The 27,051-nt window shown below is 43.0% G+C and overlaps 1 protein-coding gene across 1 annotated transcript; it reads left to right on the plus strand.

Annotated features, from left to right (window-relative positions):
- Window positions 1-6,054: 6,054 nt before the first annotated feature.
- Window positions 6,055-25,837, plus strand: agmat (agmatine ureohydrolase (agmatinase)). Its single transcript, XM_028807721.2, has 7 exons — window positions 6,055-6,482; window positions 15,190-15,392; window positions 18,080-18,128; window positions 19,166-19,361; window positions 23,100-23,279; window positions 23,470-23,554; window positions 25,719-25,837. Exons 1-7 carry the CDS (start codon window positions 6,070-6,072, stop codon window positions 25,790-25,792), a joined length of 1,200 nt encoding a protein of 399 aa, XP_028663554.2. The 5' UTR covers window positions 6,055-6,069; the 3' UTR covers window positions 25,793-25,837.
- Window positions 25,838-27,051: the final 1,214 nt, after the last annotated feature.

Raw genomic sequence — 27,051 nt, forward strand, 5'->3', positions numbered from 1 at the left:
AAAAGATTGGGGTTCTGAAGGTGACTAGGCCGTTAGTTAGGAAGTTTAGCAAAGACGCCAGTGAGTAAACAGAAGGGCCAGCTAGAAGACTGTATTTAAGGTGTAGTAGGGTAGACTAATGCTGTTCACTATTACAGTATTAATCAGGTGATGGTTCCATGACACAGTGTTTTGATTTGAGGAGCTTGTATGTGTTAATAAAGCACAGTCTGTGGGTGAAAGTGGAATATTCAGGGAAGACCGGCACCAGCCAAATAATCTGTTTATTTTGGTAGAAAGAGGGAGCAGATAGCCTTGGAAAAGTCACCCTCACATTCTGTTATTACAATACAAAGTAGGATGCAAACACCCACATTATGAACAATGCAACTTGCACCTTTCATAACCAGTCCTGGTATGTTCAAATATAATATCGGTGTTAAAAATATTCCTTTTTCTGCAGATTTAATATGTCCTGTCCATGGCTGGGTATGTACGTTTCTACAGAAGGGTTATGCTAATGTACTTAGAAATTCAACCATGGGTCATGTACACTGCAGAGGAAATGCCTAAGGGAATAAGTTCTGAACACAGAATTGTTTTCCACCCTCTGATAGTGCAGATTCTAGTGAGAATTTTGGACTAAAAAGGAAGAGAACGACTAATGTTGTCTGACATGCTCAAATGTTCATTTGTTCAGGCTTGTACAGCACTGTCATACGTGGCATGGTCTATTCCAGTTACGCTAAGCTTCAGAGTGATGACACTTACTGCTGATTGCATTGATACGAATGCTAAGATTTAGGTAGACACTTAGTGCTACTAGTGCACAAGATTCTTGAATCTCTTTCAAGGCCTACATATTCATGATATTGTACACTAATGGGTGTTAGCAGTGTAATGTATAAGACAACTTTTATTTTCAAATTTTCCGAGTCATAATGTATTCTGTTATACTGCTGTACTTGGATGTGTGTGTGTGTCAATTAAGTGCGTCATTTTTTAAGTAGTTCAATAAACAAGGACCTCCTTTCATCCTCTATCCACTGTGTTGCTGAATTTAGATACTGTAATGGCATTGTTCTCTTTATAAAGAGGACATAACTGTTAAGTGTATATGGAAAATGACAATAAGCACAAAATGGCTGTAATCACCATAGACAGACTTTCATTTCATTGTAATGCTGTTTGAATTAAATAGTGATGTTGTTGTCATTCAGATGAGAACGGTGCTACCTGAGGTGAAAGGCAAGTGCTGTTTTATCTGTGTAGTTCATATCATTTTCTCCCGTTATGAGCAGCAACATGTCCAGTACATGGAAGATATTTTTCAGAAGCTCCTGTGTATCAATGCCATTGTCAAGAACAGCTTATTTGGGGAGGGGGGGTTTGGGGGAATATGTTGTAGGCAAGGTGAGCGGCCATTGATCTTAAGAATGTGGCTCCCATCTGGAGCTATCCTTGTACAAATAATTGCCTACATGATAACTTGACCTCACGGCCTGTCCTAATCTAAACCTACCATTTCTGGTCCACCTAGGTGCAGACAACTGGCATAAGTAATGAATAATGTGTAGGTAGGTACAAACTGGTTTAAACACCAGGAACAAAGGATTATTGAGACAGGGTGACTATGAGGGTCCATTAGTAAAATAAAACCAACAAAGAACTAGCCAGTGTAATCAGATGCTTAAGATTGGGCTCCGTGATTTTTCAATTTATTATTCTCTGTATTCTCCTTTTTTTTTTTTCGTCTGCAAGGCATCACTGTGATATGGCCACACGGAAGGGGGGACTTTTCTCTGGGATTTCTTTGCAAAACTATATTTATGTTCCACAAGTCCATTTTCCATTCCTCTATCAACCATTAATTACAATACCAGATGGCTTCAGCTGATCCTATGAGTCTGTTTTCTTTCCCATCAGCCCCGCCTAAACACCACCCCTTCAGGGTCATTCAGCTTGATCAGTATCAGTTGTCTTACCATGCCTCGTATAACAGCATACCCTCATTCGATTGCTAGCTGGCATAACCGCCGATCCCACATTTGTCCATAAATGGGATGAAATTAATAAAATTTTGACTTTAATCATGAACTAGATTTTTTTTCATCAATGAGCTGGTAATGTTTTTCTTTTTTTCGTTTTCTTTATGGACCTAATATGCTGCTACTGTATTATCCAGCTGTTGCCCATGTAAATGGAAGTATTGTCTTCTTCTTTTGGCTGCTCCCGTTAGAGGTTGCCACAGCGGATCATCTTCTTCCATATCTTCCTGTCCTCTGCATCTTACTCTGTCACACCCATCACCTGCATGTCCTCTCTCACCACATCCATAAACCTTTGCTTAGGCCTTCATCTTTTCCTCTTCTCTGGCAGCTCTATCCTTAGCATCCTTCTCCCAATATACCCAGCATCTCTCCTCTGCACATATCCAAACCAACGCAATCTCGCCTCTCTGACTTTGTCTCCCAACCGTCCAACTTGAACTGACCCTCTAATGTCCTCATTTCTAATCCTGTCCATCCTCGTCACACCCAATGCAAATCTTAGCATCTTTAACTCTGCCACCTCCAGCTCTGTCTTCTGCTTTCTGGTCAGTGCCACCGTCTCCAACCAATATAACGTAGCTGGTCTCACTACTGTCCTGTAGACCTTCCCTTTCACTCTTGCAGATATCCATCTGTCACAAATCACTCCTGACACTCTTCTCCACCCATTCCACCCTGCCTGCACTCTCTTTTTCACTTCACTTCCACAATCCCCATTACTCTGTACAGTTGATCCAAAGTATTTAAACTCATCCACCTTCACCAACTCTACTCCCTGCATCCTCATCATTCCATTGACCTCCCTCTCATTTACACACGTGTATTCTGTTTTGGTCCTACTGACTTTCATTCCTCTCCTCTCTAGAGCATATTTCCACGTCACCAGGGTCTCCTCAACCTGCTACCTACTATCGCTACAGATCAGAATGTCATCAGCAAACATCATAGCCCATGGGGACTCCTGTCTAATCTCATCTGTCAACCTGTCCATCACCATTGCAAACAAGAAAGGGCTCAGAGTCGATCCCTGATGTAATCCCACCTCCACCTTGAATGCATCCATCACACCTATTGCAGACCTCACCACAGTCACACTTCCCTTGTACATATCCTGTACAACTCTTACGTAATTGGTGACTGTGTGCAGATGGTGCAGACCTATAAATACCTGGGAGTGCAGCTGGATGATAAATTAGACTGGACTGCCAATACTTATGCTCTGTGTAAGAAAGGACAGAGCCGGTTATACTTCCTTAGAAGGCTGGCGTCCTTCAACATCTGCAATAAGATGCTGCAGATGTTCTATCAGATGGTTGTGGCGAGCACCCTCTTCTACGTGGTGGTGTGCTGGGGAGGCAGCATAAAGAAGAAAGATGCCTCACGCCTGGACAAATTGGTGAGGAAGGTAGGCTATATTGTTGGCATGGAGCTGGACAGTTTGACATCTGTGGCAGAGCGATGGGCACTGAGCAGGCTCCTGTCAATCATGGAGAATCCACTGCATCCACTAAACAGTGTCATCTCTAGACAGAAGAGCAGCTTCAGCGACAGACTGCTGTCACTGTCCTGCCCCACTGACAGACTGAGGAGATCGTTACTCCCCCAAACTATGCGACTCTTCAATTCCCACATGGGGGGGGGGGGGGGTAAACGTTAACATCATACAAAGTTATTGTCTGTTTTTACCTGCATTATTATCAATCTTTAATATTGTTTTTTGTATCAGTATGCTGCTGCTGGAGTATGTGAATTTCCCCTTGGGATTAATAAAGTATCTATCTAATTCTCTGCCACTCCCGACTTCCTCATACAATACCACAACTCCTCTCGAGGCACCCTGTCATATGCTTTCTCGAGGTCCACAAAGACGCAATGCAACTCCTTCTGGCCTTCTCTAAACTTCTCCATCAACACCATTAGAGCAAACATTGCATCTGCGGTGCTCTTTCTTGACATAAAACATACTACTGCGCACTAATCATTACCTCACTTCTTAACCAAGCTTCCATTACCCCTTCCCATAACTTCATGCTGTGGCTCATCAATTTTATTCCCCTGTAGTTACTACAGTTCTGCACATCCCCCTTATTCTTAAATATCGACACCAGTACACTTCTTCTCCACTCCTCATGCATCCTCTCACTTTCCAAGATTCCATTAAACAATCTGGTTAAAAACTCCACTGTCACCTCTCCTAAACACCTCCATGCTTCCACAGGTATGTCATCTGGACCAACGGCTTTTCCATTTTTCATCCTCTTCATAGCTGTCCTTACTTCCTCCTTGCTAATCTGTTACACTTCCTGATTCACTATCTCCACATCATCCAACCTCCTCTCTCTCTCGTTCTGTTCATTCATCAGCCTCTCAAAGTACTCTCTCCATCTGCTCAACACACTCTCCTCGCTTGTGAGTATGTTTCCATCTTTATCCTTAATAATAATAATAATAATAATTCATTACATTTATATAGCGCTTTTCTCAGTACTCAAAGCGCTATCCACACAGGGAGGAACCCACAATCTTCCACAGTCTCCTTACTACTAATCACCCTAACCTGCTGCACATCTTTCCCAGCTCGGTCCCTCTGTCTAGCCAATCGGTACAGGTCCTTTTCACCCTCCTTAGTGTCCAACCTCTCATACAACTCATCATACACCTTTTCTTAGGCTTCGCCACCTCTCTCTTTACCTTGTGCCTTATCTCCTTGTACTCTTGTCTACTTTCTGCATCTCTCTGACTATCCCACTTCTTCTTTGCCATCCTCTTCCTCTGTATACTCTCCTGTATTTCCTCATTTCACCACTAGGTTTCCAATTCCTCCTTCCTCTGTCCAGATGTCACGCCAAGCACCCTTCTTGCTGTTACCCTTACTACATCTGCTATAGTTTCCCAACTGTCTGGTAATTCTTCACTACCACCCAGTGCCTGTCTCACCTCCTCCCTAAACTCAACCTTGCAGTCTTCCTTTTTCAACTTCCACTATCTGATCCTTGGCTCTGCCCTCACTCTCTTCCTCTTCTTGATCTCCAACATCATCCTACAGACCACCATCCTATGCTGCTTATCTACACTTTCCCCTGCCACCATTTTGCAGTCTTCAATCTCCTTCAGATCAACTCTTCTGCATAGGGTGCAATCTACCTGTGTGCATCTTCCTCCACTCTTGTACGTAACCCTATGTTCCTCCCTCTTGTTAAAATACGTATTCACCACAGCCATGTCCATCCTTTTGGCAAAATCCACTATCATCTGACCTTCTTCATTTATCTCCTTGACACCATACCTAGCCATCACCTCCTCATCTTCTCTGTTCCCTTCACCAACATGTCCATTGAAATCCGCTCCAATCACCACTTTCTGTCCCTTGGGTACACTGTCCATCACTTCATCCAACTCACTCCAAAAACTTCTTTCTCCTCCATTGCACACCCAACTTGCAGGGCATATGCACTAACAACATTCATCATCACACCTCCAATTTCCAGCTTTGTAATCATTACTCTGCCTGACACTCTTTTCACCTCCATAACACTCTTGACATACTGTAATGGGCTCAAAAAATCACTATTAAGCTAAGTTCAGATTCTGATTCTGATGTTTAAAACTTCGAGAAATGGTGATTTTAGCAGGTAAACCAGGTAGCCTATGTATGTCTGTGGAAACTGATAGGCAAAGATCACTTCCAAAAAACTGACCTAGGCACAGTATTTGGGTGGTAACATTGCTGTCTCTCAAAAAGGAGACAAGAACTTGCACCTGGACAGATGGATTTTGAAAAATATTGAGTGAATGTAAGGATGATTCTTAAAATACACTTACATCCTGAAGGAAAAGCCATTTTAGAACAAGTTAATTTTGTGTGTAGCCAACTTAAAAACGCTTGTTTGATTATGCAGCTCATCATTAATCACATTGCGATTATAAATACTTTTAAAGGTGCTAGATCTATTTAATTTTAATAGAAGTTGACGTAACTCAAAAAGCTAGTTGATGATTTTTGTGTTAATGTTTTCGCTGACCTCAAACATTCGCATGGATGTACCTGTATTTCTTGAACTCCGTTCTGAAGGTCTCTTCGTCGTGTCTATATTTCCCACAATGCACTCTCGCGGCGCCTCACACCGATCAAACTCCAAAGTTTCACTTGGGCAAAGCTGACACTGACACGGACACCATGCAACCTGCTGCTCGCGCCACTGGGCTCTTGAGAGCTCAAACTAAAGCTTTCGGGACCAAGATGCTTCTAAACAGCCGAGTGCTCCACAAGCCAAACGGGAGGGCGCTCTCCAGCTCTCGCTTCAATGTGCCTCCAAGCGCAGAATTCGTCGCCAGGCCGGTTGGCATCGCTTCGATGTTCAAACTGCCGATGAAGGAATCTTCTACAGGACTGGACGCGGCTTTCGTGGGAATCCCGCTTGACACCGGCACGTCTAACCGTCCCGGAGCGAGGTAAAATTGCAGTAAGTCTGGCTTGTCGCGACGCAGTCAAACGCCACCTTGTTTTCTTCATAAACCTGCGCAGTGTTACCTGGAAGGACAGCTCGCTGTCAAAGTTGCAGACTACCGGTCATACGATACGCCTCGCGTACGTCACTTTGAGGACTGCGGGACCAGCTGCAGGTAGTCAGTCAGAGCTGCGCAGTTTTTGGTTTTTTTAAGTGTTAGCCTACAACATACATTCGTAAGTCAATGTACAATACACACCATCAGCGACCAGATCTATCAATTTTACATCAAATTAAATGCTTTACATATTTCAGTTACTCTCTTTTTCACCCAACTTAGTGAATTTAAATACGACGGACGTTCAATTTTAAACGTAATAAACAGCGGAAGATTGTTAGCCCATTAGCTGTGTGTATATGATACCTAGTAATCAGCAATACCAAATTCATAATGTATATCATTTCTCTGGATGTGTTAATCCTTACACAACGCAGCACACTGTCGACTTCTTTAAAGTTAACAAATCTCAAGAGTTCCACACATGTTATTTTGAATTCCATCCATCCATTTTCCAACCCGCTGAATCCGAACACAGGGTCACGGGGGTCTGCTGGAGCCAATCCCAGCCAACACAGGGCACAAGGCAGGAACCAATCCTGGGCAGGGTGCCAACCCACCGCAGATGTCATTTTGAATTTTAACCCAAAAACAAATACGGTAGCAAATATAAAACGGTTTCTTGTTCATTTTTGCAAAAGGTACAACGTTCATCTTAGCCTTGTTTAGATTTGGCCAAAGTTAATTTACCAGGGCACATTGTATGTCCAATTCTGTAAGCAGGAACGCACTGGGTCTCAAAGCCGGCCCGGGCATCCTTCAGCGAGTGAGGAGGTGACGAGGTCGACCCACTTGGCCCATTATTATTCATTGTGATTTTCTTAAAATTTGTGATGAGTACGCGGTTCGCTACTTGCTACGAGCCTATATGATATGAACTCTATCTAAACTGTTGCCAGACGTAATCTGTACACTGTTGTTTAGACACGACTTAAAATTTGACGACATGCTTAGAAATAAAATGTAATGAAAAATAAAAATTTAGTAACACGGCTTACACGTTATTAGAGTACATGTCAAATGTCAATGTCATGTCCAAGTGCCAGTACCCTAGTAGGCTATTAGCTGCTCATTTACAATGGAATAAGTTATAACCAAGGTTATAATGAAAACCTCACATGTTTGAAATGTTCCATTTACTTAACAATAAACTATAAATGTTCCATCCTAATATGAAAAATTCCTATCGTGTGCTTTATAACTTTATTTCATCATATTAATAATCGAAGCTGAAAACCACTAATTATTGCTCAATCCGACGACCAGAGAACAATAAAATGCATAATACATAATCTAAACTAATTATTAGTACCGAAGAATTTAAATACTAGATATGAGATAAAATAAATTGCAATAATGTATGTGCTAACCGAAATGTAGCGGCATTGAAACAGAAGTCGGCAAAAGGCAGTTTTGACCAAATTTTTCGCTGCAACGTTGTGCTGACAACTAAAACAACTTGATGACGTAATATGGTATATTAATAATATAGGACTGTATAAATCGCAGTATTCCAAATTGTTCCTAATGTGTGCTTGTTGTGTATGTGTGTGTGTCCTGCGGTGGGCTGGCGCCCTGCCTGGGGTTTGTTTCCTGCCTTGCACCCTGTGTTGACAGAGATTGGCTCCAGCAGACCCCCGTGACTCTGTAGAATGTGAATTTCCCCTTGGGATTAATAAAGTATCTATCTATCTATCTATCTATCTATCTATCTATCTATCTATCTATCTATCTATCTATCTATCTATCTATCTATCTATCTATCTATCTATCTATCTAGTTACACTGAAAAAATTATAACATTGATGTTGTTCATTCAACGTAAATTTTCTCTTTCAAGCAATTTAAGATTAGTCATTTAGTGTTGTAGCTTGAAATATTTGGTTTCAGATCTCAATCAAAGTAAAAAAATTGTTTGTACCAAAGTAAGTTATGGTGGAGGGAAATAAACGTAGAAATCCTATTTCATCCATCCATCCATTTTCCAACCCGCTGAATCCAAACACAGGGTCACGGGGGTCTGCCGGAGCCAATCCCAGCCAACACAGGGCACAAGGCAGGGAACCCACCCTGGGCAGGGTGCCAACCCACCGCAGAATCCTATTTCAGTTAACTTAATATTTTAGTTTGTTCGTGTGCTGTGTTTGAGGGGCCGTTTCTATATTCTTACAGGTCGAACTTTCCAGCGTGCTGGCTTTCCAACTGCCAAAAAAGAAGAACAACTTAAAAAATAGATTTAGTATAAAACAAGTGAATTGCACCCAATCACTCTAAATGATTAGCCTCAACTTAAAAATTGTGGGATCAATAAGATAAAAAGAATTATATTGGTTCAAACTGAAAATATTAAGCGTGAATCATCACCTTCTTTTTTTCAGTGTAGGATATAGCAGGTTGGATAATGGATGTATGGATAAATCGCAGTACAGATAAAGTTTAGTAGTTTAGAAAATTAATTTTAATATCAAAAAGTAACCAGTACATAAAATTTATTTCATGAAACAGCCATCCCATGACCAGACCAGAGTCAGCAGCCCACCGGGCATTGCCCAAATGCCCTAATGGCAGTCCGCCCCTGCCTGTAAGTAACTTCTTCGATCCTCTTTATTAGACAGTATTGAGTTGGGGTTGTCAGTAGTTGTAGAGTGATATATTAGACATTTATGGATGCAATGAGAAATGAAGCAGAATGACATCTTTTATTGGCCAACCGTAGATTACAATTTGCATGCATTTGGGGCAGCTCAGAACCTAAAGAATGGGCCTCAGTGGCTTCAAAAGCTGTCATATTGCAGTTTACTCAGACAGTCGTTTACTTCCACTTCTCATTGACTTACGACTTTTCCAATCATTTTATTTAATTTTTCATTCCAAAAGGAAATACATGAATGCATTATACAATGGTTATACAGTCTCCTTACATGAGCATTATTACCTTTTGTAATAACTTAATATTTCCTAAACTGTATATACATCATTCTTAGAGGAGACCAGGTTCACAACAGCAAAATCTGCCTTTCTATTGATTAAAGCAATTGTATTGTCAAGAGAGGCGCTATCAACAGTCATGTCACATCCAGACCAGGGCAACAGGAGGCTGGAGCCTGTCCCAACTAGTCCTGGACACAAAGCAGGAATAGACTCTAGACAGAGTGCCAGTCCATTGCAGGGCAAACACACACTTGGGTCCATGTAGCATCACTAATTCACCTAACCTGCATGTCTTTGGGAAGTGCTTGGAAACCAGAGCACCTGGAGGAAACCCATGTGGACATGAGAAGAACAGGCAAAGTCCACACAGGGATCACCCAAGACATGAATCCTGGCCTCCATACCACAAGGCAGCAGGACTACCACTGTGCTACCGTGCCATACCATTTACATTTACATTTACAACATTTAGCAGACGCTCTTATCCAGAGCGACTTACAACAGTGCTTAGTAGTCTACAACTGTTCTTCAGTCTTTAAGGCTAGGATACCACTAACAACGGTGACAAATTCAGCATAGGAGATGGGAATTTAAAATGTATCTAAAATTCTGTGTTAAGACAACAACCTGCCCTCCTTATTTAATAAGTGTGCAACTAACCAAATGTCATCACTAAACCATGAGTGCAAAAATAAACTTTTGTTCTTATACATAATATTTATGTTGGATCTGAGTGGTGTCAAATATTTTAGCAGGGAATCGTGGGAAGTAGAACTCTGTTCATATGGCAAACATGGGACACGCTGAATGTTGTGTAATGGTGGTCATTTGTGAAATATTATTGCACAAAGATCAAAACGCTCGCTTTGGAACAGGGCTCAAAGTACAAGTGCTTTAGATTTTCAAGTGACTTTCACTTTTGACAGCTGTTGTATCCTTTTGGGGGCAGCACGGTGGCGCAGTGGGTAGCGCTGGTGCCTCGCAGTTAGGTGACCCAGGTTCACTTCCCGGGTCCTCCCTACATGGAGTTTGCTGTTCTCCCCGCGTCTGCATGGGTTTCCTCCCACAGTCCAAAGACATGCAGGTTAGGTGATCCTAAATTGTCCCTAGTGTGTGTGTGCGCCCTGCGGTGGGCTGGCACCCTGTCCAGTACTTGTTTCTTGCCTTGTGCCCTGTGTTGGCTGGGATTGGCTTCAGCATACCCCCGTGACCCTGTAGTTAGGATATAGCGGGTTGGATAATGGATGGATGGATGTATCGGTTTGTGTGGAGTTTGCACAGTCTCCTGTGTTAATGGGGGATCTCTTCCCACATCCTCAAATAACTGCGTCCATCCATCTTTTTAACCTGCTTTTCCTTGGCAGGGTTGCTGGATAGATGGAGCTGTTCCCAGCAATCATCGGATACAAGGCTGGATTGTGTGCCCATTTATATACAGGTTATACAGTAGATGCATACGTAAGCCATGTATCAGTGTCTGTATGTGTGCATGAATGTGCCCGCTGATGGACTGGCACCCCATTCTGGGACAGCAGCTTTAGAAAGCAGTAAGTTTCAGTTTTCCTGTTCAAGTGTTACATAGTCAGCGAGGGTGCGTTCAGCACTCCACTGTTTGAACAACCCAGCATTAGCGGCCTTATCCATGACCTATTCTGAGGAGAACTGCTTCCCATCTGGTGCTTGCTCTATTTTTGCCCACTGCATAGCAGATCATCACACTTAAATTGCTTCTCAAATTGCAGAAACCTCAGAGCTATGGCAGCTGGGTTGAGGATCTTTTCCATAGCTTGCAGTGATTTAAACTTTGAGACCCTGTGAATGACCAAGACGATCAGGGTGGAATTGTCTCTGTTTTAACAGCTAATAGTTACCATGTGCTCTTTTATAGTATCTTCAGTAGTTAATCTTTTGTTTATTTTTAATTTTAAAGTGTAGTTAAAATATATTTTTTTTAAAAATGTTCCCATTTTGGAGGAATTAACAGTTTGAAAATTGGAGCATCGGGCGGCGCAGTCCTTGAAATCACCACCTGACGACACTTAGACTTTAGTTAGATTCCAGACTAAGAAGGAATATTCTTATTTTAGGGGAATTAACAGTGTAATTATTAGAACAACTAGTGGCACAGCCGGTGGCTTTACCACCCAATAGCACTTAGATTTTAGGTAGATTCCAGGTTTATAAGCAATACTAGCTGAAATTCCCAGCGTTGCCCAGGAGGAAAATAAAGTGTTTTTTTTTTTGGCGATCCTAAATTGTCCCTAGTGTGTGTGTGTGTGTGTGTGTGCCCTGCAGTGGGCTGTCACCCTGTCCAGTGTTTGTTTCCTGCCTTGCGCCCTGTGTTGGCTGGGACTGGCTCCAGCAGACCCCCGTGACCCTGTAGTTAGGATATAGCAGGTTGGATAATGGATGGATGGATGAATGTTTGAGAAAAATGTAATTAAAAAAAACACAACTTTAAAAATAAAAATAAATTAACAAACAATGAAGACTCACTAATGTGCATGTCTTGCGGTCTTGTATGTATGTTATCATCCAGTTGACGCTCAGAACTGGCAAACTCTATTTAATTTCAAAAGCAACAGGGGCGCAGTGGTGGTACTCAAACATAAAGAATACTGGCAGTCACCTCCAGTTCACCCTCTGGTGGTCATTCTGAGTGTCAGCTGGATGATAACATGCATACAAGACCGCAAGATCACCCCCCACGCTACCCAGAAGGGGATGGTTAGGGTTGATTTCACCTTACAGTATTTTTAGTCAACCAATGAGAAACATGCGTACCAAGTTTCATGAAAATCGTTCCAGCCGTTTGGACGTGATGCTGGAACATACATACACACACACACACACACACACACATACATTGACTTTTATACTGTATATATAGATTTCCATTTTGGAGGAACTGACAGTGTGAATATTGGAATATCTGGTGCTACAGTTGGTGGCATCACCACCTGACTTTGGAGGGATTCCAGACTTTGGAATCTTCTGAGTGGCATTTGAATGTTCACCTTGTGCTTCCCTGGATTTTCACATATGACTCCACCTATAGGGTGGTCCAGATCTAACTATGCAACTATTGTATTGCATTGCATTAAAAGTTGCATACAGTGGAACCTCGGTTCACGACCATAATTCATTCCAAAACTCTGGTCGTAACCCAATTTGGTCGTGAACCGAAGTAATTTCCCCTATAGGATTGTATGTAAATACAATTAATCCATTCCAGACCATACGAACTGTATGTAAATATATATTTTTTTTAAGTTTTCAAGCACAAATATAGTTAATTAAACCATAGAATGCACAGCGTAATAGTAAACTAAATGTAAAAACATTGAATAACACTGACGCTGCCTGTGTGTGTGTATGTCTCTCTCACGCTGCCTGTGTGTGTGTGTGTCTCTCTCTCATGTGTGTGTCTCTCTCTCTCTCTCTCATGTGTGTGTCTCTCTCTTACGCTGCCTGTGTGTGTGTGTCTCTCTCTCACGCTGCCTGTGTGTGTGTGTGTGTCTCTCTCTCGCGCTGCCTGTGTGTGTGTGTCTCTCTCCCTCACGCTGCCTGTGTGTGTGTGTGTGTGTGTCTCTCTTTCTCGCGCTGCCTGTGTGTGTGTGTCTCTCTCTCGCGCTGCCTGTGTGTGTGTCTCTCTCTCTCTGTCACGCTGCCTGTGTGTGTGTCTCTCTCTCTCGCGCTGCCTGTGTGTGTGTCTCTCTCTCTTGCGCTGCCTGTGTGTGTCTCTCTCTCTCAAGCAGCCTGTGTGTGTGTCTCTCTCTCGCGCTGCCCGTGTGTGTGTCTCTCTCTCTCACGCTGCCTGTGTGTGTCTCTCTCTCTCACGCTGCCTGTGTGTGTGTCTCTCTCTCTCTCACGCTGCCTGTGTGTGTCTCTCTCTCTCGCGCTGCCTGTGTGTGTGTGTCTCTCTCTCACGCTGCCTGTGTGTGTGTCTCTCTCTCTCTCACGCTGCCTGTGTGTGTGTCTCTCTCTCTCACGCTGCCTGTGTATGTGTGTCTCTCTCGCGCTGCCTGTGTGTGTGTCTCTCTCTCTCACGCTGCCTGTGTGTCTCTCTCTCTCTCACGCTGCCTGTGTGTGTGTCTCTCTCTCTCTCTCACGCTGCCTGTGTGTGTGTGTCTCTCTCTCGCGCTGCCTGTGTGTGTGTGTCTCTCTGTCACGCTGCCTGTGTGTGTGTCTCTCTCTCTCTCACGCTGCCTGTGTGTGTGTCTCTCTCTCTCTCATGCTCCCTGTGTGTGTGTCTCTCTCTCTCTCGCGCTGCCTGTGTGTGTGTGTCTCTCTCTCTCTCGTGTGAGTCTCTCTCTCTCTCTTGCGCTGCCGGTGTGTGTGCTGCCTGTGTGTGTGTCTCGCGCTCTCTCTGTCTTGCTCGTTGCACAGGAAATGCACAGGGAGAGACTGAACACATACAAACCGAAAGGGAAACTGGTTTGTTTGTATACCGAGTGTGTGGTCGTGAACCGAGGCAAAAGTGTGGCGAACTTATTGGTCGTAAACCGATTTGTACGTGTACCGAGACGTTCATGAACCGAGGTTCCACTGTAGTTAGATCTGGACCACCCTGTACACTCCACAGTTCACTGACACATTATTAGGCTGTCTTACAGGCCTGTATACTATGATGTGCTAGTTCTTGTCTTGTGCCTTTGATTGCTACCCTATACTGTTTAATGCAAGTTCAAATAAAAAAATTATGGATATTTGTAGTTTTTTGGGTCAGGATTTTGATCTGCAATATATACTGCAGTTACAGTGTGCCTTTAAATGAAAGTGGATGAAAATGTTCTAGAAAGTTGACAACAAATACTGGCACATTCAGTGCATTTTATGATTGTACAAAGCATTATTGTTTGCAAGTAAAATGTAATATTTAAAAAAAAAGTTCTGTAAAAACAAATATTTATTTAAAATAATTTGTTAGCATATTTCCATTACCCACATAGATGAACACTACATTAAAAAGAATATTTACTGTAATATGTGCTATGATTTTAACAATTTGCCATATACAGTATCTCTGTAAAGTGAACTTTTGATTAATTATAAAGAAGTGGATGGTGTGGTGCTTCATTGGTTAACACCGATGCAGCAGCATTGTGAGTTTGAATTCTGTGTCTGGTGTGTTATTTGAGTGGACCCTTCTTGCTCTCGTATTGTTTTTCTTCTGTGCACTCTTGTTTTCATCCCACATCCCAAATATGTGCAAGTTAGGCTAACTGCAAATTCTAAAGTGCGTGAGTAGGCCCGGCAGAAGACTCTTGTTCTGTCCACGGTTAGCTCTTGACTTGCATTTGGTGTTTCGATGGTATGTTTTGGCTCCCTACAACTCTGAACTGGATTCAGTGGATTGGAGAATATCATGTTATGCTTTTGGAATTGTTGCAGTGAAGACGTTTTTGCATTACCTGCTGCAGATACTAAGCTTGTGTGGTTGTTTTAGGTTGGAGCTGATAGTATATTTGGTTTGGGTCCCACATTCCAGGCAAAAAAGATGATCTGTTCATTTTTTTGCACATTTTTAGGAGTGCATAGACAATAAAGTTTGAGGCACTTTATGGCAATCAAAAAGCTCCGGCTAATTTAAAATACAAATCTTCATTTAGGATTGTCTGGCTGGTGACATATTATGCATAATGGTTGGTGAATTTTACAGGTTTGGCCCTCGTGAGATCAGAGCAGAGTCTTCAATGTTGCGCATCTACAATGGTGGCACAAGGGCTGCGCCTTATGAGTCATTGATGGTGGCCGACATTGGTGATGTTAACGTCAACTTGTATGACCTCAAGAACAGCTGCAAGAGGATACAAGAAGCATACAAGAAGATCATCGCCAATGGCTGTATTCCTTTAACTCTTGGTAAAATTATATTATTATAAATTATTATGCTGAGTTGAAACAGATTAAAATTCAGAAATATATATTCAGCCGCAACTACCACCCAGTCCAGAGCAGGTTAATGTACCTTGTATCTGAGAATGCCAGGAGAGGCTCCTGTTCTCCATCCATCCATTTATTCAGCCAATATGTTAAATACAGGTTTGTGGGGCTCCTGTCTCCTGTTATCCTAAACCAGGATTAAGTGGGTTTATTAACTTGATAGATGGATGGATATTTAGCTATGTTATTAAACAATGTATACCTCTGCCTTTTTGGCAAACGTATTCTTTCTGTTTATTCCAAACCCAGTTGCATTCAGTTTAACAGGAAGAGTGCTACATTCAGAAATGGTCACCTTATTGATTACAAGTGAGTTTGGGTCTGATTCCCAGTGAACCGACAGTAGAAAAAGTGTCTGAAGAAAATAGACAGTTAGAGGTACTTAACCTGAAAACACAATGCAAGTCTGAAGTTTCGAAGGTTGTGTTACAAACATTGACATGTAATAGATCAAAAAGATGAGCTCCAATCTCTGTGAATGGACAAAATATCTGACTTCACAGTGTTTCTCAACCTTTTTTGTCGTTGTGACCGACTTTTTCCTGTACTTAATAAGTGTATTCGTGACCCACCAGGTTTGGGGGACGGGTGAATTGAGTGTGATCATCAGAGAGTGGGCAAGGGGGCGCCCTTGGTGAAGCGAGCGCAATTGTCAGTGCAGGAGGGTGGGATCAGGCATGATCATCAGAGTGGTGACCCTCTGCCAAAATACATATGTTTGGTACGTTGTGAGCATATAACTGGATACCTAAAATTTGGATTATGCAACTTGAGAACGTTGAGATTTTTTTCATTGAAGTTTTAATATTGTTTGCTGTTTTCTATTATGGGTCCCCATTTAAGACCATTGTAACATGAATTTTCTAATCTCCAATCTGTATGAAAAGATGACAATAAAATTTTTTCTCAGTCATCACTGGAAACAAGGTGGGTTAGGTAACAGATAAAATTTCACTCGTAATGGATTTCTGGGTGATTCTATCTGACAGGAAGCCATTATTGTTGATTAGTTGTGGGACTAATGTCTGTTGTCAGAGTCAGGACTCCAGCTGCTGCATTTTGAAATCTGTTGTAATCAGTTGCCTTCATCTGCAGGACAACTATTGGTGAGAGAACTACAAGAATCCAGATACAGCAAATCAACAAACTCTAATGATGTTACATAAAGAATAAAGTATCTGGTCTGCTGCCATAATGTACCGGTTATAGCAGGGGTCGGGAACCTTTTTGGCTGAGAGAGCCATAAACGCCACATATTTTAAAATGTAATTCCGTGAGAGCCATACAATATGTTTAAAACTAAATACAAGTAAATGTGTGCATTTTATGTAAGACCAACACTTTTAAAGTACAATAAGTCTCTGAATTCTTTTTAATAACATTGTTATGCTGTTGCTAACCAATGATGAATAAAGTACTTCTTACCATTAATGCGACTTCTGGTGCTGCATGGTTTTGCTGATGGCTTTGTAGTCTGGTTGATACGTGGTGAGGTTAAGCTTCATGCAGGCGTTGAGACTTCCATCCGTTAAACGTCTGTTGACTCATCCAAAGCGAGAGAAAAGAATGGTGCTGCATTTATGCCCTTCACTTGTATTGCCTCAATTTGATTTGCTATCATGATGGTACGATCATGAACAGTTCTTGCCGACAGAGGCATGTCTTTTATTCGTTTGATGTATTGTCTTGTCTTTATCCGAAAAGTCGTCAAAAAGTTCATTGGCAACATCAAGCATGAATGTTTTGGCATACTCCCCATCTGTGAATGGCTTTCCGTTTCTCACAATTGCTAAAGCACCAGCAAAGCTAGCCGAATTCCAGTCACCCTGTTGGGTCCAAACACGGAGTTGCTGCTGACTAGCTTGCACTCTGCACAGTAGCTCTTGACATGCTTTCTTCCTGCTGTCCCCCGCAGGATATTTCGATGCAAATGTAGTATGGTGTGTGTCGAAGTGCCGCTTTACATTTGACCGTTTCATCGATGCAATTTTATCATTGCATATTAGACACACTGCAGAACCTGCTCTCTCCACAAAGGCGAATTCCTCTGTCCATTCCTGCTGAAAAGTACGATACTCCTCATCTTTTTTTCTTTTAGCCATCTTCTTCGCTAAAAGGGTTTCTGCAATTAGCTAGCTGACTACTTGATTAAAAGGAGGGAAGTTTACTTCCTGACCTCACAACGACCCGTGTACGTTACGCATTATCCAATAAAAATTTGGTGTTGTCCCAGAGGACAGCTGTGATTGGCTCCAGCCACCCGCAACCATGAACGTGAGCGGTAGGAAATGAATGGACTGAAATCCATGAGAATGTTTTATATTTTTAACGTCATTATTTTTTTATTAAAGATTTATCTGCGAGCCAGATGCAGCCATCAAAAGAGCCACATCTGGCTCGCGAGCCATAGGTTCCCGACCCCTGGGTTATAGCTTGGGTCCAGCAAGGCTGGTCAAGATGGATGAGAGACAAAATATCTGCTAGTAAAATCCTCTGCATTTACTCCAAGAGTGTGGGAGAACCCCAAGGAGATATGTCTTGGATGGCTGTCACAAGTCCCATCCTTTTAACAACATGTTTCTGACTTTATCTTGTTTTGTCTTCAGGTGGTGATCACACAATCTCATATCCGATTCTGCAGGCTGTTGCTGAAAAGTGAGTCATTCGAAAGATACCGGCTAGAAAAGATGGCATCTTATGTAAAAAGAGTGCAGGCTGAGTTGGGTGGGTGTGTGTGCTTTGTTCTTCATGGCCTCTAAAGACTCCTGTTTACCCAAACTGGTATGCAACATTCAGTCAGTTGTTCTCTCTGTCTAAAACATGTGCCAGTCCTCTGCCCTTTCTGAACTTTTAACCACAGCATTCCTCTTCAGATTGCACTTGAGTCTTTCCAGCACACTCAGCTACTTGCTTCCTTTCTGGACCGCTGCACAATCTTTAGAAGTTGAATGTTGGTATGACCCTCTTACTGTGCATTCTACCAGTTTGTAAGCGTGATGACTCAGTTTGTGAAAAGGACCCTTACTGGGTTATCACAAACTTCATTGGTAGTTTTTTTTAACATATTGTCTGAACATTTGAGAATCATAGTGTGTCAAAAGACATTCTTTTATCAAACCAGCATTTTTAGGCCATTTTTCATTTCTCACCTCACGTTATCATTGAGGTTTTCATGAGTGCCAATGCTGTTACCATCTTCCTTGGCAAAACAGGCAGTAAAAATTTTCCAACAGAATTCTTTTGATTAAAAAGCAAATTACATACCAGAAGACATCAGTGGACATTATGGGGAAGTGCATTTAAGATTGAGGCCATGAAGCACTTCTTCAAGCAAAAAGTGGTGGGAATCTGAAATAAACTACAGAGTCATGTAGCTGAATCAGAAACCCTGACAGACTTAAACAGCTTAGCTATTAGCAAACCAAACAAAGTTGACGGCATGAATGGACTCCCCTTGCTTGCCAAACTTCACATATTCTTACAGTTTTACTATTTCTCATCATAGCACAAAGCCGTACATGTGGTTGTGTGCTTGAGTGTGTCCTGTGGTGATTTGAACTCAGCACTCCTGGGTCAAACTCCAGCCCACCACTACCCTGTACTGGAGAAAGACAAATCTTACCACAAATGTAGCACTGGAGTCCCTGGTTAATTTTTCCAAGGTGACTCTTTTCTTTTGCTGCTCCTTACAGATATGGCCCAGTTGGCTTGGTACACGTTGATGCCCATGCAGACACTGGAGATGTCACTCTAGGTGAGAAGATTGCTCATGGTACTCCATTCCGCCGCTGTGTAGAAGAGGGCCTGCTGGACTGCAAGCGTGTAGCACAGATTGGACTACGGGGATCAGCCTACACACCAGATGCTTATGAGTATAGCAGAAATCAGGTATTTAAAGTCAGACATACAGTATGTCCACCATTAGACTGTTCACTTTACAAGCAAGTCAGGATGCCAGGCCTCTATAATGGGAAATAAGGAGACAGAAACTGAATGTGTGGATAGTTTGGTGGTTGCAGTACTCACTACCCAAGTGTGGGTTTGAATGTGTGAGTAGTCTTGAAACGAACTGGCATCCTATCCAGGTTAGACGGCTGGCCTTACCTAATTCTGGTGCCATTGGCTCCAGCCCCTGTGACCCTGTAAATTGACTGAGTAGGTTTAGAAAATGGAAATATCAATGCAAAACTACTGTATATATACAGCAGAGTGCTTTAACTGGAACCAAATTACTTGTGGTACTCTGTCTACGGCGATGCGATGACATTCAATCAAATATTGCTGGGGGTAGGAGGGTTCCCACATAAAGATTATTGAAAATGTGCTGGTGCTCACTGGCAGGCTAAGATGAGGTGCAGGGTACAGTAAAATGTAGATCATTGCAACATAATGACAATCGACCGAAGTGCAATGTTGTCCCCTGTAAAGATTCATGAAGAGGTGCCAGTACTCATTAGAATACTATAAATAGTTACCAGTACGATGAAAAATAGATTGTTGGAATAGAATGATAATTGACTGAAGAACAGTGTTGTCCCCCATGTAGATTCTTGAAGAGGTGCTGGTACTCACTGGTATTTCAAGACAAGGTTCTAATCCTATAAAACCTGGAGTTTTTTGCCGTTGCGATATGATAGCCAATCATAGAGCGCTGTTGTTGTTTTGGGGGGGTGGTTCAGGGGATGTTCCACGTGAAACTTAGCATACAAGTGCTAATCCCGATACACTAAGAAAATCTGCTGGTAGTCTATGTTGAAGTTAGAAGAGGTGCCTGTACTGAATACGGATGAGTACTGGCCCATGTCAAGCACTGAATACATGAATATTCTTCTCTTACTTATGCTTGCTGTTTGCTCAGCAGCTAAGGCATTAGACTTTAAATTACAAAGTTGTCAGTTCATTCAAAAAGCCTGCAGTCCAACTGTATAACATACATGAAAATAATCGTTTTACACATCCGTGCTTATATAGTGCCTTGAGAGGATATTCCCTCTGGAAAGGCACCATTTAAAGCTTGTATTTTGATAGTTGCTTCCATAGTATCTTAACATGCAGCACAAGTAACATAAAAAGTATAAAGTGTCAGTGCATCCATTTTAGCTGCCAGATTAACAGTTTTATTGTGCACCTTGGGTCCTTTCAACATCAGGAGAGCTGATTTGTGCTTTCTACTAAATTAAATGAAGTGTTGTATTTTAATTAGTCAGATGCCCATGGATCTTTTATGATCGCAGAGAGTCAGGACCTTAGTTTTACATCTCACTCAATGGACGGCACTGATTTTTACAGCACAGTGTCTCAGCCACTGCACTGTTGCATAGGCCTGAACACACAAACCACAAGGTTAGCATCTCCTGTTGGCCTCACCAACACCTCTTCCAACATCAACCCAAGCTTTTCTGGTTGGTGGACCCAGACATGTTTAGCTTCAGTTTGAATACCTATTCTGAAGTGCAGGTGACATGGCTACATTCTTGTTCACCATGGTTCAGGGCAGAGATGATGTGTTGCATGTTGGTCAGACATACAGTGCATCCGGAAAGTATTCACAGCGCATCACTTTTTCCACATTTTGTTATGTTACAGCCTTATTCCAAAATGGATTAAATTCATTTTTTTCCTCAGAATTCTAGACACAACACCCCATAATCACAACATGAAAAAAGTTTACTTAAGGTTTTTGCAAAAGTATTAAAAATAAGAAAATTGAGAAAGCACATGTACATAAGTATTCACAGCCTTTGCCATGAAGCTCAAAATTGAGCTCAGGTGTTTCCCCTGATCATCCTGGAGATGTTTCTGCAGCTTAATTGGAGTCCACCTGTGGTAAATTCAGTTGATTGGACAGGATTTGGAAAGGCACACACCTGTCTATATAAGGTCCCACAGTTGACAGTTCATGTCAGAGCACAAACCAAGCATGAAGTCAAAGGAATTGTCTGTAGACCTCCGAGACAGGATTGTCTCGAGGCACAAATCTGGGGAAGGTTACAGAAAAATTTCTGCTGCTTTGAAGATCCCAATGAGCACAGTGGCCGCCATCATCCGTAAGTGGAAGAAGTTCGAAACCACCAGGACTCTTCCTAGAGCTGGCCAGCCATCTAAACTGAGCGTTCGGGGGAGAAGGGCCTTAGTCAGGGAGGTGACCAAGAACCCAATGGTCACTATGTCAGAGCTCCAGAGGTCCTCTGTGGAGAGAGGAGAACCTTCCAGAAGGACAACCATCTCTGCAGCAATCCACCAATCAGGCCTGTATGGTAGAGTGGCCAGAAGAAAGTCACGCCTTAGTAAAAGGAACATGGCAGCCCGCCTGGAGTTTGCCAAAACGCACCTGAAGAACTCTCAGACCATGAGAAAGAAAATTCTCTGGTGTGATGAGACAAAGATTGAACGCTTTGGTGTGAATGCCAGGCGTCATGTTTGGAGGAAACCTGGCACCATCCCTACAGTGAAGCATGGTGGTGGCAGCATCATGTTGTGGGGATGTTTTTCAGCGGCAGGGACTGGGAGATTAGTCAGGATAAAGGGAAAGATGACTGCAGCAATGTACAGAGGCATCCTGGATGAAAACCTGCTCCAGAGCGCTCTTGACCTCAGACTGGGGCGACAGTTCATCTTTCAGCAGGACAATGACCCTAAGCACACAGCCAAGATATCAAATGAGTGGCTTCAGGACAACTCTGTGAATGTCCTTGAGTGGCCCAGCCAGAGCCCAGACTTGAATCCGATTGAACATCTCTGAAGAGATCTTAAAATGGCTGTGCACCGACGCTTCCCATCCAACCTGATGGAGCTTGAGAGATGCTGCAAAGAGGAATGGGTGAAACTGGCCAAGGATAGGTGTGCCAAGCTTGTGGCATCATATTCAAAAAGACTTGAGGCTGTAATTGCTGCCAAAGGTGCATTGACAAAGTATTGAGCAAAGGCTGTGAATACTTATGTACATGTGATTTCTCAGTTTTTTTATTTTTAATAAATTTGCAAAAATCTCAAGTACACTTTCTTCACGTTGTCATTATGGGGTGTTGGGTGTAGAATTCTGAGGAAAAAAATGAATTTAATCCATTTTGGAATAAGGCTGTAACATAACAAAATGTGGAAAAAGTGATGCGCTGTGAATACTTTCCAGATGCACTGTAGGAATAAAAGTTCATTCTTTTGACATTATTGGTACACAGGAAACCAAAAGTTGTAAAGGGCATAACATATCCAGCACTTTCAGTATCTCCATAGCCATTTATCCACTAATTTTCTACACCCACTTAATCCAAGTCTGTGATTCCCCTGGTCAGCAGTCCTGGATAGGATGTTAGCTGGTGTGCCAAGATGGCACTGCTTTGCATGATGTGTCAGCAAAGTTGAAATCTTCAACTGGAAGTAATCTGGCTTGTGGTAGGATCACAAGGGTCTATGAAGCTGTTGTTTCACTTGGGCTGTTGATGACTTTGTATATAAAATGAAGGGTGCAGTCCCTCAGCCGTCCTGTATGGGTGGTGAGATTTGAACATCAAAGTTTTAAGTGCACCAATAACAAGTAGTTGGCTCAAATGTGGATGGTGCTTTAGGGTGCTATGCCACTTTCTGTACTGATGGATACATTTCACTCTTTTTCTTGTTTCTACTCAGGGGTTCCTGGTAATCCAAGCACAGGAGTGCTGGCTAAAATCTTTGACTCCCCTGATGGAACAGGTCAGGAAGCAGATGGGAGATGGCCCTGTCTACCTTAGTTTTGACATTGATGCTTTAGATCCAGCTTTTGCTCCTGGCACAGGAACTCCTGAGATTGCAGGCCTTACTCCAGTGCAGGTAATTTGTTTGTCTGTTTGTTCTAAAAGACACAACCATTTCTAAATAAAGAAATGGAAGCTATTTTCTGACAAGGGAAGTTCTCTAAACTCTCTATCATAAAGAAATAGGGCAAAAATAGGAATGGACAAAAAGGCAGACACTCCTGTTAAGAAAAGCAATGTTACAAGCTTCTCTTTCTTCTTCACAGGCTCTGGAGATCATCCGTGGCTGCAAAGGCATGAACCTTGTAGGCTGTGACCTGGTGGAAGTGGCTCCCGCCTATGACCTTACTGGTAGGCTTCTCCTGCTTATGGTGTCTCTGACATACACTTGATTTTCTTTCTCTTTGAGTAGCAATTATCCAGGCCGTAAGGTAGTCGGCGCCTGTCGTGGCGGCAATCCCCGAACCCGTTGGTGGACACCGGCGGTGAGGGATGCCGTCAAGCTGAAGAAGGAGTCCTACCGGTCCCTTTTGTCCTGTGGGACTCTGGAGGCAGCTGGTAGGTACCGGCAGGCCAAGCGGAATGCGGCTTCGGTGGTTGCCGAGGCATGGGAGGAGTTTGGGGAGGCCATGGAGAACGACTTTCGGACGGCTTCGAGGAGATTCTGGTCCACCGTCCGGCGTCTCAGGAGGGGGAAGCAGTGCAGTGTCAACACTGTGTATGGTGGGGATGGTGCGCTGCTGACCTCGACTCGGGACATTGTGGGTCGGTGGGGGGAGTACTTCGAAGACCTCCTCAATCCCAGTAACATGCCTTCCAATGAGGAAGCAGAGCCTGGGGACTCGGAGGTGGGCTCCCCCATCTCTGGGACTGAGGTCACCGAGGTGGTCAAAAAACTCCTTGGTGGCAGGGCCCCGGGGGTGGATGAGATATGCCCGGAGTTCCTCAAGGCTCTGGATGTTGTAGGGCTGTCTTGGTTGACACATCTCTGCAACATCGCATGGACATCAGGGACAGTGCCTCTGGATTGGCAGACCGGGGTGGTGGTCCCCCTCTTTAAGAAGGGGGACCGGAGGGTGTGTTCCAACTACAGAGGGATCACACTCCTCAGCCTCCCTGGAAAAGTCTATTCGGGGGTTCTGGAGAGGAGGGTCCGTCGGATAGTCGAACCTCGGATTCAGGAGGAACAGTGTGGTTTTCGTCCTGGTCGCGGAACAGTGGACCAGCTCTACACCCTTAGCAGGGTCCTGGAGGGTGCATGGGAGTTCGCCCAACCAGTCTACATGTGTTTTGTGGACTTGGAAAAGGCGTTCGACCGAGTCCCTCAGGGAATCCTGTGGGGGGTGCTCCGAGAGTATGGGGTACCGGACGCCCTGATAAGAGCTGTTCGGTCCCTGTACGATCGATGTCAGAGCTTGGTCCGCATACCGGCAGTAAGTCGAACCCGTTTCCAGTGAGAGTTGGACTCCGCCAGGGCTGCCCTTTGTCACCGATTCTGTTCTTAACTTTTATGGACAGAATTTCTAGGGAGTCGCCCTACTTGCAGCTGTCCTTCACTCTGCGTACTTCAGCTGTTCAGTTCGCCTCTCTGATCCCTGGCTCCAGTAGACTCCTCCTGACAGCGACTTGGGTTCCTCAACGACCAGGGCGCCCACACTGGAGAATACACACCCTAAGCCCCGACTCCCGCTGCCTTACGCGGAGAGTCATCCGCCTTCCGGTCACTCCCACCCTTCAGAATCAACTCTGCGGGAGCAACCACTACTGCTACTCCTTGGGTGTCGGCCTAACACCCAAGCTACCTTTACAGCTGCATGCGAGCCTGCACTCGCTCACTCTCCCGCACTGACTTTCTCCTCCTGCTGCTTCCTGCCTTCTCCTGCAACCTCCGTTCCGTTCAATCTATCATTTTTCCCCCTTAGCCCGCTCGCACTTCTATATATCAAGAGGGCATGGCAGCTGTGGCAAATTAGCAGCCCCAGGAACAATCACGGATGTGGGCGGTTTCTCAAACACCCACATCGCGAATCGCCCTGAGAACCACTTCAGCCCCTTGCTAAGCCGCGAGCGCGGTGATTATTTATTTTAAAACTGGCCTTATGATGGGAGCCGCTATACCACACTTCTGCTTATAAAAGTTGTTTTGTTCTCTTGATGCAGGCAGAATGGACAGATTTGTATAATATTTGAAATACAACACTTATGTGTAGTATTTCTTTATTGCCAAATAAAGACTTCTGACTGATTATTTTGTAGACAGAGTGGATTTGAAAAAAAGATTACTTGTACGTTGAGTGATAGGTGACAATTGATAAAAGTGCAAATAAAACATGACAAAAAATTAACGATCCCTGATTTATTTATTGACACAGAAAGTGATTCAAATGACACGAGAGTGAAAAGAACAGCTGTAAACATGTAATGATTCTTGCTATGAGTTGTGCTTGCTCTGTTGTTATTAATGAATGCTACTGAGATGTCTGCTTATTATAACGTCTTGTTTTTGTCTCTTTAGGAAACACGGCTCTAACTGCAGCAAATCTTCTCTTTGAAATGATGTGTGTCCTTCCTAAGGTCAAGTACTACTAATGCTTTAGGACGACTTTACTGATTAAAAGTTCCTGTTCCATTTTATGAAGTGTGATGGGCTGACATTTGTTTTCATTGATGTTTGCTTTTAATGAATCAGATAAGTGGGAATAGGTTAATAAAATGAAGGTGCTTTAGGAGAATGTTCTTCCATTGAAGCAATTGGTACTTTGGGGTTTAATTTTAGGACTGGTCCAGTGCATTTGTGCTTATGCTTCATCATGGCAGTACAGGAACTTGAGAGATGACCTGGAAAGTGCACATAGTGGTGGGTATGTGTGGACCTGTTATAATAATGAGAGTAAGGATGCCTCAGTTATAAAACTTTTAATAGATTTGAGTATGAAAATGTGCACACGCCAAAAAATAAGAAAAGCTGTACAAAATAAAAAAAATCAGATTTATAAAACCTGCTGTACACACATCTATATTCAATTTACCGTTTTTAAATCACAATTGTCATTTAAATATGTGTTCATGAACACACCTCCAACTTCTTCTTCTTCTTCTTCTTTTGGCTGCTCCCATTAGGGGTCGCCACAGCGGATCATCTTCTTCCATATCTTCCTGTCCTCTGCATATTGTTCTGTTACACCCATCACCTGCATGTCCTCTATCACCACATCCATAAACCTTCTCTTAGGCCTTCGTCTTTTCCTCTTCTCTGGCAGCTCTGTCCTTAACATCCTTCTCCCAATATACCCAGCATCTCTCCTCTGCACATGTCCAAACCAACACAATCTCACCTCTATGACTTTGTCTCCCAACCTTCCAACTTGAGCTGACTCTCCAATGTCCTCATTTCTAATCCTGTCCATCCTCGTCACGCTCAATGCAAATCTTAATATCTTTAACTCTGCTACCTCCAGCTCTGTCTCCTGCTTTCTGGTCAGTGCCACCGTCTCCAACCCATATAACATAGCTGATCTCACTACCGTCCTGTGTTAAAAAAATGCTTTAGTTGCCTCACATTTTTATGCAATCGTTTTGTTCACCCCACTGAATTAAAGCTGAAAGTCTGCACTTCAACTTCATCGGAGTTGTTTCATTTAAAATTCATTGTGGTAATGTACAGAACCAAAATTAGAAAAAAGTTATCTCTGTCTAAATATTTATGGACCTAACTGTATTTCATATAACAAGTTACGATCTTTCGGCCTCAAAGCAACAGGAATCAATTCAGTAAACCAAGACCATATCATCAGTCCCAAACGAGTACCAAATCCACTGATGTACAATCATAAAATGTTGCAGTAGAC

The sequence above is a fragment of the Erpetoichthys calabaricus genome, chromosome 8 (assembly GCF_900747795.2).
Source record: "Erpetoichthys calabaricus chromosome 8, fErpCal1.3, whole genome shotgun sequence".
Taxonomy (NCBI): Eukaryota; Metazoa; Chordata; class Cladistia; order Polypteriformes; family Polypteridae; genus Erpetoichthys; species Erpetoichthys calabaricus.